The sequence below is a fragment of the Lathyrus oleraceus genome, chromosome 1 (genome assembly GCF_024323335.1).
Source record: "Lathyrus oleraceus cultivar Zhongwan6 chromosome 1, CAAS_Psat_ZW6_1.0, whole genome shotgun sequence".
Classification (NCBI taxonomy): domain Eukaryota; kingdom Viridiplantae; phylum Streptophyta; class Magnoliopsida; order Fabales; family Fabaceae; genus Lathyrus; species Lathyrus oleraceus.
This window is the reverse complement of record NC_066579.1, coordinates 457,561,553-457,574,538: the sequence shown is the minus strand read 5'-3', so window position 1 is coordinate 457,574,538 and position 12,986 is coordinate 457,561,553. Positions and strand designations below refer to the sequence as shown.

The window sequence follows — 12,986 nt, the reverse complement described above, 5'->3', positions numbered from 1 at the left end:
AAGGATAGGTTTCTTTTGCCGTTACCGCCTGCTCGTTGTCCTAGTGTTGATTTTACTCGTCTAATGTTAATGGTTGTTGCTTTTTATTTATTGCAAAGAAATAAAAGGTACATTTGAAATAATCTCTATGTCCTTGCGACAAGGAAACTTCTTTTCGAAGATGGTCAGGTTCTGGTCGTTAGTCTGAAGATCGGTGTCTTCATGGTTGTTCAATTGATTTGAAGAGAGGAGGTACTTACACACACTTTGACGCCTAAGTCAATGATCATTAGATATAAGAGGAATAAAATTTTAAGGAATTTTTGTATACGTTAATTTTATGTTTGTGGTCCTTTTATATGAGTCTTATTAAGGTTGTTGTTGGCCCTTGCCTTTAACTCAAATCAGAATCGTCCATGTCGACAGATTGTAGGATATAATTCGCTCTAATATCGAACGATTCTACCTCGGTTTCCTGCTTGAACAAGATTCTTTTTAAAGAAGTTATATGTCTAATCTATATGTCTTAGAATCTTATGCTCGGTCATATATATTTGTTTCACGATGTTATATCTATAACGTCTTTTTTGTCACAAATATCTTTACTTTTGGTCTTTGGGAGTATTATGGGATTATTCTCATTAGGTCACTTTTGCGCCCGAGACCTGGTAGGAAGAGTTGGCCCCAAGCCTACCTTGGCATAGTCGTGGTAAGTCTTGTGACTTCCTTTAGAGTTATTCACCCTCTACCGGTCTGTGATTGTCTCTTCTCATCCCTTAGTGTGATTAGGGTGCCCATGTGACTCTTCATTTCTTCCACTTGCCTTTATTTTTCTCTCTCTCTCTCTATATATATATATATATATATATATATATATATATATATATATATATATATATATATATATATATATATATATATATATATATATATATATTCCGTCATCTCTTTTTTATCTCCATTTCAGTTTTTCTCTAATCCTCTAAAATTTCTCATCACTGAGATGTTTTCCCTTAATCGCTCCATTTTTGCTACTTCGTTGTTTGCAGCGACAATTTCTTCTAGTGAGTTTCATTCATATTATTTTTAATACAAACTTGATCTTATCCTTTAATTGATTCTTCAGAAAGAAAAATGATTCCTTTAACGGTAGGATACTTTACGATTTCTTCAAACATAAGATTAGAGTTCATATTAGGGTATGGTTTCGTAATCTAGTTTTTTCTTTTACGTTGGACGGGTAAGGTGATTTTTCATGCAATGTGATTCTTTTCTGGTATTTTTATTAATGGGCATTGTAAGAAAGTGTATGTGAGAAACCTTTTCGAAAAACGTTGGTTGACACGCTCCCTTCTCGAACAAGTGACCATGTATGATTCTTTATGGTTTCCCCTATTGGTTTCATTATTCTTAAATAAATGTAAATAGGATGGGTGTCAGTCTATTTATTCAAACTCGAGAGGTTCCCACTGAAGGTGAGAAAAACAAGAAAGGGGGGGTTTGAATTGTTTGAAAAATAAGCGCTTTTGCAAAATGAAATCACACAATGATTTTATACTGGTTCGCTTATAACACAAAGCTACTCCAGTCCACCCGGCCAAGGTGATTTCGCCTTCAACAAGGACTTAATCCACTAATCTTGAAAGATTACAAACAACCCCTAAGAGAAAAGAAAATCTCTTAGTCCTCTCAAGTCTACAGACTACAAAGAGTCACTTGAGGAAATCAAATAAAAATAGATACAAGATGTGTAATCTAGAGTGCTTCTAAGAAAGCAAATATTACAAACTTAAGAACAAATTTTTCACTTGATAAGCAAAAGCTTAGTGAAAATCTTTGAAGAACAAAGATGTTTTTCTTGAGCGTGATATAATTTCAGTATAGTTTTGGCTAGTGATTTCTTGTGTATACTGAATGAGATTTCTTCTCTTATTTATAGGAGTTGAAGTAGAGTTGAAGTAGCGTTGAGTCTGTTGGATATTGAGATGTAGTTACGCCATTCCATTAATAGCTTCTGCAGTAGACTTTTTCACTTAGAAGTGACTACTTACCACAATTAGTATCTTCTCTCTTGGAAGTGGAGATTAACGTCTCTTTCTAATTGAGGAAATCCATTTGCAGAACTTTAACTTGGCTTAAACGTTACTTCATCATGATTAACAATTCTGATTAGAGTCTTTGTGTATCTGGAGAAACTTGCTTCTGATGTTATCTCTTGAAAGTTCAGATGGCGCTGATAACTTCAGAATTTCCAGAAGGCATTTGTTCAGAGTCAGAGCTTCTAGACTTTACTTCATGTTCAGATGCTTCTGATACTTTGCAGTTTTGTCCAGAGTCAGAGCTTCTTGAAACGAGATTCCTCTTTAGATTCTTCTGATACTTGAGATTTTGCATCTGATCTTGTTTTGCATCTGATGACATCATCAGATTTATTTCTTCTTTCTTTAGAACCTTGCACACTTAGAAACTTTTCGTTAGGGTGCCATTTTTGGTTTCATCCTTTGTTATCATCAAAATCATGGAATCTGTTGTAGAATAATTTTTGTTCTTACACCCACTATTTTGATGAAATTTCTCCTAATGTATAGTTGAGATTCCGAATGTTTTGCTGCTTGTCATATATTTATCTCTCTAGTAATCCAGTCCCTCACAAATAGTCATTTGCATATCTCTTAGAAAAGAGTCATTTTCGATAAATTGTCTTTTGCATGCATAAATCAGACCTTTGATTAAAGTAAATACAAGATGATTCAAATAATAAATTTTGTAATTAAAATCAAGAAACTCATACTCGCATGATTTGAATCATGAAAGTTCTTGACTTGAATCATGAAGTTTTAATTTCCCATAAATTTTATTTTGTATTTACGACTTGTGTCAAGAAAAGCCATGACTCGAATCATAAACAAGTTTTAGAAATTGGATTTTGGATTTGGATACATGACTCGAGTCACACCTTTCTTTGACTCAGATTATAAGGTGGTTGACACAAATCACACATTTTTTTTACTCGAATCAAACATGATTCTTTCAATTTTTATTTGCTATCTGGAAGTGTGACTCAAAGTTTGACTCAAATCAAACACAAATCTTTCAACTGTGATTTGCTCACTAGATGGGTGACTCGAATCACACTTTGCTTTAACTCGAATCACAAGACTCAAGTCAAGTATCATCGCACGTACACACACGCACACCCACCCACCCACCCACACACGCACGCGCGCGCACACACACACCACTACGCCAAATAAGGGAAAAGAGGGCGCTTATTTTGGCCTATAACAGCGCTTTTAAGCGCCCTCTAAAGTGGCGCTGGCATAGGTAAAGACAGCGCTTTGTTTTCCTGGAGAAAGCGCTGTCTAAAGTGGCCCTTTAAGGGCCACATTATAGTGCGCTTTCAGAAAAAAGCGCCATCTGGAGTGGTCCATAAAGGGACACCTTAGAGGGCGCTTTCTGGAAAAAGCGCCCTCTAAAGTTGTCAATGTAAAGTGTTTAGAGGGCGCTTTCTGGAAAAAGCGCCCTCTAAAGTTGTCAATGTAAAGTGTTTAGAGGGCGCTTTCTGGAAAAAGCGCCCTCTAAAGTTGTCAATGTAAAGTGTTTAGAGGGCGCTTTCTGGACAAAGCGCCCTCTAAAGTTGTCAATGTAAAATGTTTAGAGGGCGCTTCCTACAGAAAGCGCCCTCTAAAGTGTTAGTTATTTTAAAAAAAATTGTTTGAAAAACAGTGGATATTTAATTGGTAACCTGTTCGCATGCTGCAAAAGTGTAAAATTCATATTGATTTCATCCTTTAATCCAATGTTATACACCATTAATCCATTGATATATACAACATGAATCCATTTATATACAACATTAATCCTCCATATATACAATATTAATATATGATTCTTTGATCAACAATATACAACAACATATTCATGATTTAGTAAAAGTACAACAACAATATACAACATATATACAACAACAGCATACAACAACAACATTCCATACATATATGTACAACAATATACAACCTAGCTATATGATTCTTTGATCAACAATGAATTGACACAATTCATCCTTCATTTCATCCAAATGAGCTCTTGAGTAAGATTTGTATTCCTCAAAGTACTACAATTAAGAGAATAAAACATATTCATGATTTAGTAACAAATTAGATGAAATATCCGATAATATTAAAATAAACCCTAAGTTATTATTCCATACCATTTTTGGGATGTCTATACGATTCAACGCAATGATATCTCTCATAAATCTCAATACAAAAAATCCGCAATCGACCGAATTATTTTGCTGAGGACACTACACAGAAAAACAAACAATATATATATAGTTAATTTCTTACAAACACTATTATAAGCAAAAAAAAACAAACACTATTATAAGCAAAAATAAGATACTTAATATATACCTGAACTCTGATCCAGGTAATGTCCTTCCTATTGCGATAATTCTTTTTCGATCTAAATTTTATTATTGTCCTAACAAAATAAAAACGTATATTGAGATCAATCTGACAGACATAATTAAATATACAAATACACACGAATATTTAGGGGAATTTCACTTACGCGTCAACCGTCTTCTTCATACTCGGATATTTACTCCAATCACCCGATAACGAATCGAGATAATACACTATTAGTCTCGAAAGATCCATAGCAACCAACACCCAGTGACCACTGTAAAATAAAACAAAAATTTAGATGAATGAAAATTTTCTACGTAAAAGATATACATAGATTAGAATGAAATTATTAGAAAGAAAATCTAACTCGTTGCCAGAATTAAACGGTAAAAAATACAAATTGGGTGTAGTATTATCGCCGGCCGCCATGAATCTATCGACTAGATCATTCTTTACGGATGTTGGATTTTTCGTTATTAACGTTGCGTTGATACGGGAAGCAGCAATAAAATTGAAACGGTTACACAATTCAGTTCCCCGCAGCAATGTTACATACATATACCTTAAATAGAAACATAATAAACATTAGACTACTCATTGAAATGTGTAAATAAATTGTTCAACTAAGTAAATTATAGATTGATCGGAGTACCATATGTATGTATGAATGACAGCGATGCCCAATTCGTCGTGTTCAAAAAGTTGTTGCATGTCCTCCTTTGCAATTATTTCGAAATGAGCAGCTCCGAAAACACCTTCATCAAAATCTATACTACGAATGGCCCCGTGCATAATATCGGACTCATTCACCATTTTCTCAAGACGCATCATAATTTGAGATTTTGTCCCGGACGTCGTTGGAGGAATATCGTTACCAGCTTTTTTCAACTTTCGACCGGGAACCTAAAAATTCATATAAATTAAATCATGACTTTTTGTGATGCAACAGAATCGTTGCGTATATAATTCAATAGGTATATATATTCGTACCTCTTTTAGAGATGCAACCGACTCGACGCGTCTTGAAATCCCTTTACCAGCTTTATGCGTGGGTCTTGTAGGAGTCTAACATTACCATGTAATAAGGATTGATTAAATATCATAATTGTAGCTGAATTGAAATGTGAATACTAAAGATTCATAATCATTTAGAACATATATACCTCGGCATCTGGGAAAATTAGATCTGACGGCCATTCAACAAAGGATCCGACTGCTTCTCGCATCAACGTTGTCTCTGAAACAACGCCAGGTAATGGTAGAAGCGCATCGGTATCTAATACAAGGTCAACCGAAACTTTCATATATCCCACCGGGATGGGATTATGGTGAAGTAATTCACCCAAAGTGTTGTGCACTTTTCCCTTGCCAACCATGCGATAAGTTGGTGACGATAGATACAGCTGACAAGGTGAAATGCCCTAAACCAATAATAAATGTTATTGTTAACGTGTATATGTGTCAAGTAAAAAAGTGCTATTTTAAGTTCATAATAACATATATAATTACCTCGGGAAATTTCGGTTGACAATTGATACTAGCTCGGTCACTAGTATCTTTTGCCTCGGAGGCGCACCTTTCCTCTCTATACCTTGCATTCTCGTTTTGCAGTTGGAGTACTTGTGCCCTTAACTCCGCCAAGGTCTCCATCACCTCTTTGTTGGTAGGATTTTTTGTTTTTGGTTTTTTATAAAATGACGACGGAGTCACACCAAAACCCTTACTCCTCACACGACCGGAATACTCAGGAACATTTAGTACTCGACTAAGTACGCTCCTGCAATCCTGGACCTCGGTTGAAGGTAAGGTTTGGGATAAAGTCTCCTGAAATATTATTAGAGGAGATTAAAAATGAATTATATGTCTAACAAAATTTTCGATATAATTAAAGAAATAATGTTACATATACTTACACATTCGTCATAAACAGTTTGGACCGCTTCAACGACAACCCCATCCTTCCCAACCCGAGCAGCCTTCCATAATACGTGCTCCGGAAGAGATGTTGCGTCACTTTTCTCCTCGGCTAGCTACACATTGAATTAGATTATAAGATCATCAATTATAACATATTGTGACAATGTATAAGCTCATAGCATTTGAATATACTCACAATTCTTTGTTGTAAGCGTGCATATCCCGTACGCCCTTTTTTGTACGGATACGCGGGTTTTAATGCCCTTTTCCTATTTATGTCGCTTACTTCCTGGATAAAAAAGTTTAAGGCATATTAGAACCAAGTAACTTAACAATTGTATAATACCATAATTAATAGACATTACATGGAATTTTTCGTTTCTTCGTTTGGCGACAAAGTTATCCCATTCATCGACTGAAATAATCTCGGCATACTTCATTGGCCGTTCTGCTTCAACAAATTTTCCTTCCTCATCCTTGAGAAATTTGTTGGACAAAAAGGATCGAAATCCTCGGAGTCTTTTTCCGACCAATTGAATACAATATTTTTGCCGACTTTCATCGATGTGAAAGGATCTCTAAAAAACATACACATGGAGTGTGTTATTATAAAGTAATATTATAACAATATATGGTCAACAAATAGTCAACAAAAAAAACATATAACAATATATGGTAAGTACCTGTATCTCGGACCATATTTTTTCTTTGCCAACCTTCAAGTCCGGACTTCTCCAATTATCACATGTAATCGGAATATGTTGTCGAACAAGGAAACCAATGTAACTTGCCAACATTGAACCGTTAGGCTCAATTAGTTGGTCTTCAGCACTCCAATGTACTTCAAATTTTACACCCTTGTCTCTTGCACGAATGATTGACTTCATAACAGTCAATCCTCGTTTGATTTCTTTTTCAACATTGTTACGTGATCCATTCGCGTCATGGGTATCGTCTTGGTTAGCCATTTTATCTGTAATATAGAAATGATTCAATAAGACCCAAGTAAGACAATGATTCAATACGTGAACACATTCATATACCTTCCATTTCTCTCATGTTACAACAATCTAAACTCTTTTTTTTAATCATTATTGAATACAAACTCACACACACCTACTGCATGCAAAAGACCAATGCAAACTTATGGTGTTTGGAACATGAACAAACTTGCATCCATAATCATCAAACTTCCAAGCACAAGCTCAAACACACTTCAAATGATATCAGTTTTCAATCAGAAATAAAAAACTCAGTTTGCCCTAAATAACATTAATCAACATAATGCACAAAATGTAAAACTAAGTTTAGAAAATGCCCTAATCAAACACATGAAGAAAGTGAACGGTAACGATGGAGAAGAGAAATACCTTCAAGGTGACGGTAACGATGGAGAAGAAAGTGAACAGTGACGGTGGACGCAGATAACTCAGTGAACGTGAACGCAGCAGCAGAAAAAGGCGACGGCGACGACGACGGTGAGGGAGGGAGAACGACGGTGAGTAATCGCAGTAGAGAGTAATCGCAGTAGAGAGAAAACCCAGTTACGTAAACGAAATAGCTTGTAGAGAGGGAAAATAAAGAGACATGCAGTATATGTTATAATTTTAATGTTTACTAAAGGGGACCTTAGAGGGCGCTTTTGTAAAAAAAGCGCCCTCTAAAGGGGACCTAAGAGGGCGCTTCTGAAAGCGCTCTCTAAGGCTTTCCAAAAGCGCCTTCTAAACTGGAAATGTACATGGACTTAGAGAGCGCTTTTTTAAAAGCGCCCTCTAAGGGTAACATTAGAGGGCGCTTTCACTAAAGCGCCCTCTATTGTTGTCCCTCCATTTTCTCATTATTTATTTTTTGGCTTCACTTTAGAGGGCGCTTTGTTACAAAAGCGCCCTCTAAAGGGGGCCTAAGAGGGCGCTTCTAAAAGCGCTCTCTAAGGCTTTCCAAAAGCGCCTTATAAACTGGAAATGTACATGGACATAGAGAGCGCTTTTTTAAAAGCGCCCTCTAAGGTTACCCTTAGAGGGCGCTTTCAGTAAAGCGTCCTCTATTGGTGTCCCTCCATTTCCTCATTATTTTTTGGCTTCACTTTAGAGGGCGCTTTGTTACAAAAGCGCCCTCTAAAGGGGGCCTAAGAGGGCGCTTCTAAAAGCGCTCTCTAAGACTTTCCAAAAGCGCCTTATAAACTGGAAATGTACATGGACAAACACACACAAACACACACATACGCACGCACAAACACATTTTATATGTATTTTTACTTACTAGTTTTTTTTTTAACAATTTCAAATCATAAGCATGCCAATTTTAACTCTAACCCTGATTTCCAACACAATGTTTCCCACATCCACCATCCTTTTTGATGTTTTTTTGCTGTATAATAATAATGTTTAAATTTCTTACCTTCACTCAATCTCAAATCAAATTTATCATCCCTTCCAACATTGAATCACTACCTACTTTGTCATATTTACAATTTTTTTAACGAATCAAAACATGCTCAAGAACCAATTTCAATAACCATAACAAATCTTTTTTTTTCTCCAAATCACTAATAAGAACAACATTGTTTCAAAACTTATGAATAATTTCCAACAACACTTACACCACACAAAACCATTCAAACCCAATACACACAAAAAATGTGGTGACATTAGGATAACTTTTGGATAATGTTTTGTAGCGGAAATAGAAAGAGTCATTCCTAACTATGTTTTCTAGATCATTCTTATTCATTAATCATGTTAGATGTTGAAAGTGCCAACTTTATTTTCCAACTCAATAAGTTGGGTAACATTACCCCATATAAATAGATTTGTTAAAAAATAGAGGGTTACTTTCTCACCTTTAAGAGTTACGTGAAAAATTTAAAATACTCCTCAAATAAGGAAATTTTTTGATTTTTAGTATTTATTATGTTTGATATATAAATCAGAAACAGAAGCAGAAACAAATACATAAAACTAACATAAATTAACATCAATAATTATTATGATATACATTAAAAACATAACATATAAATTATGATGCATCATATAAATAAGACTAAATTTGTGTTGGATTTTTACATTTTCAGATAATAGATATAAGTGATTTATTTTTATACAATGTTAAATTATGAGTTTTTAAATAACCCTATTCATGAGAAAGATACAAGAAAATAATCACATGAAGAGAAAGCTAACTGAAAAACTGGCTATTCTGATGAACTTTGTTGATATTATTCTTGGCTCTCATTCTACTACCCCATGATGATGCACTACCAGCCTTACGTGTATGAGATCTTCTATTCAATTCAACAACTTGTTCCATCCATTTACTTCTTCTCAAATCACTCAAACCCAATAACTTTGAATCATACTCTTCTTTAAGCTTTGGATTTGACAATATCTTATAAGCTTCATTCAGTTTTACAAACATTCTCGTTGATTCCTCTTTCTTCAAACCATTACGACAAACATCGGGATGATACTGAAGAGCCATTGTTCTATATGCTCTTTTTATGTCATCCATTGTTGCTGTTTTAGAACTCAAACATAGTATCTTGTACAAGTTTCCATCCTCTTCATCTAGCTTATGATTAATAGAAACACTTTTTGTGGCACTGCATGAAACAGAAAAGTGTACTGTGCGAGGTTGTCTTTGATGATTATGATGATGTTTGTATGGTTTTGAAATGTTGATTAGGCTTGAGCTTGAGTTTAAGGATAATAAAACATCCATTTTCTTTCTTGTTTCTCTCTCTCTGGTTTTGAGAATGCATGTTGCTCTTTGATTATTTATAGATTTAAGAATGTTAACTGATTTATTTTTATTTTTGTTTTTTGTGGTAACGAAGAAATTATTTCAAAATAAATTTCATTCACAAATTTTGATAACTGATTGGGATGTTTAGGTAACACTGAACATATCCATTACTTTTCGATGAATAATGTTTTGTGGCTGAAATTGAAGATGAATCTTATTCATTGATCATGTTGGATGTAAGTGCCAACTTTGTTGTCCAAATCAAATAAGTTCGGTAACATTACCCCATCGTTCAAAAATATGTTTCGTATATGCATTAAAGAAGATCGCTAGAGAAAGGTATAGTCATGTTTGGCCTGTGATGGTTAGTGAAAATGGACACGTGGAGCACAATCCACACATCAAGGAATTGAGAAGGAGGCAAAGGGAAAAGTGACCTAGCATAAAATATTTCATTTTTGTTTTGTGTGGGTATTAATCAAAGCATGATTTAGCAATTATGGTGGAAGAAAATTGTGATCAAATTTCTCTATCTCTTAGGCATTTTTAAGAATGATTTCTTATACTTACTCTTGTATTTGTATTAAGCTCTTTTTATTTTCAGTCATTTTCCTATTCCTTAAATGTACGGCTGAATCTCTAGAACTCAACTTTAGTAACTTTTATTTCACATGATTTTTCTTGTATTTGACTTTATTGTGTTGGAATTACATCTAAAATTTTGAGTAATTCCGAATCAATCTTGATAAACAAGATTCAATCGCATTGATCGAAATTCTTCTTGTTCTTCACTTTTCACTCGAGTGAATCAACCAACCATGGCTACAAGATTGCATCGCTGCAAGATGGTGATGAAAAACAAGAAAATAAGATTGAATTGAAAAGAAAAGAGTTAGGGTTTATCGAGAGAAGGAAGAAGATGAATTTTCTGTAGGATTCCTCTCTGCTCACAAACTGTGATTATTTATTCATTTGAAACTGAAAAATTCACACATCAAGGAATTGAGAAGGAGCCAAAGGGAAAAGTGACCTAGCATAACATATTTCATTTTTGTTTTGTGTGGGTATAAATCAAAGCATGATTTAGCAATTATGGTGGAAGAAAATTGTGATCAAATTTCTCTATCTCTTAGGCATTTTTAAGAATGATTCTCTTATACTTACTCTTGTATTTGTATTAAGCTCTTTTTATTTTTAGTCATTTTCCTATTCCTTAAATGTACTGCTGAATCTCTAGAACTCAACTTTAGTAACTTTTATTTCACATGATTTTTCTTGTATTTGACTTTATTGTACTAGTGAAGTTATTATTTTCTATGACTTATTGCATTATCACTGTATTGAAACCTTACATTTGGTGCTTTCATCGACTTTTCATGGAGGACAATACTCCTATGAAAAGCATGGAGAACGCCGTTAATAGACTCACGACAACCATCCAAAAAACTAATGGAAGATGTTGATGCTTGTCACAATGAGCATATGTAGGCTCACATGCTAACTAATTGCATTTGGATTGAGTAGAAGTTCAGTTAGGATCTATCCAACTTGGGTCCGCTTTGAATGGTAGCTTGAGCTCAGACGTCTCTACACGCCTCTACACCACCGTCTCACCTTAGCCACCGTTCACATGGAAAAATATGTGGTCCCATGGTACCAGCTGATGATTCGTACAAACACTTTTCAAACATGGACCGCATTTACCAGAGCCTTAGAACTCAAGTACGACCCTTCCCCATATGAGTCACCCCGCTTAGCCCTCTTCAAACTCACCCAAACAACCATCGCCAATGACTATTACTCCACTTTCAACACCCTTGCTAACCGTACCCATGGCCTGAGTCCCGACGCCACCTTAGATTGCTTCGCTAGTGTCCTTAAACTAGATATTCGACGCGAAGTGGTAGCCCAAAACCTGCACTTCATCTCAAAAGCTCTTTCTTTAGCTAAACGTTTTTAAGAAAAATATAACTAGAGCGCAAAATCCACTGCCCTAACTAATAAACCTCCCCACTACTATAGCCTAAATTCTTTGAACCGCATCACTAGCCCATTACTACCTGAAGTTGCACGAAAAATAACCGAGCACATTACACACTCGAAGATACAACAGAGTCACCATGAAACTTTATTTATTCCCGAAAGAAAGGGAAAACATCGATAAAACCTGGGGAAGAGAAAATGGGTAAGGAAGTCGGTTGTGCAAGGGAAAGATATTAGCACCCCTCACATCCCTTGTACTAAATGAGAATCATTTTGATTGTTCTTGCTCGAATGGGTGTTACTATCTATAGATTACTCGCAAAAGGATAAAGGAAAAATAATGGAATAGATAAAGTGGTCGGTGAGGATTAGGGTCATCTTGCCTACGTATCCTTATAGTGCAATAAGGAAATAAAGCTCCGTAGTTTATAGAACCAATGGTGGGAGATGAAAGAAGTTATGATTTAGGTATGGTTTGAACCAAAGAATAATGTTGTTTGAACCCATAGGGTAAGTATGTCTGAACCAATGAGGAAAACTGACATCAAGCTAAAATAAAGGGTATCACCTATATAAGGTTGCAAAGCAAGTAAACAAAGAAAATGTTCTTGGTTCAAAGACATACATTGGTTATTGACCTAAAAGTATGCGTGGAACTCAAAGAAATATTGTATTTGGCTCAAAGAGAAATTATATCACTATTGATGAATGATTGGTAGAAGATATTGAATGTAGGTAGTGAATAATGAATAAAGGATGGTGAATGGAATGATGGAGAGAAATAATTAATGTGCTCGCCAAGGATTCACATTCTCGTGCCTACGTACTCTCTTCGTGCAATGAGAAAGTCAGAGCTCCGTAGTTCATAGAAATAGTGCGGAAAGAACTAAAAAGTTTGACAGAAATGACGAAAGGTATAATTTGGAACCAATAGATAATGGTATTATTTGAATC

General features: G+C 35.1%; 1 protein-coding gene across 1 annotated transcript; it reads right to left on the bottom strand.

Moving 5' to 3' along the window:
• Nucleotides 1-9,275: 9,275 nt before the first annotated feature.
• Nucleotides 9,276-10,099, bottom strand: LOC127084817 (chaperone protein dnaJ 20, chloroplastic). The gene has a single exon (XM_051025340.1). The coding sequence runs from the start codon at nt 10,023-10,025 to the stop codon at nt 9,483-9,485; it is 543 nt and encodes a 180-aa protein (XP_050881297.1). The 5' UTR covers nt 10,026-10,099; the 3' UTR covers nt 9,276-9,482.
• Nucleotides 10,100-12,986: the final 2,887 nt, after the last annotated feature.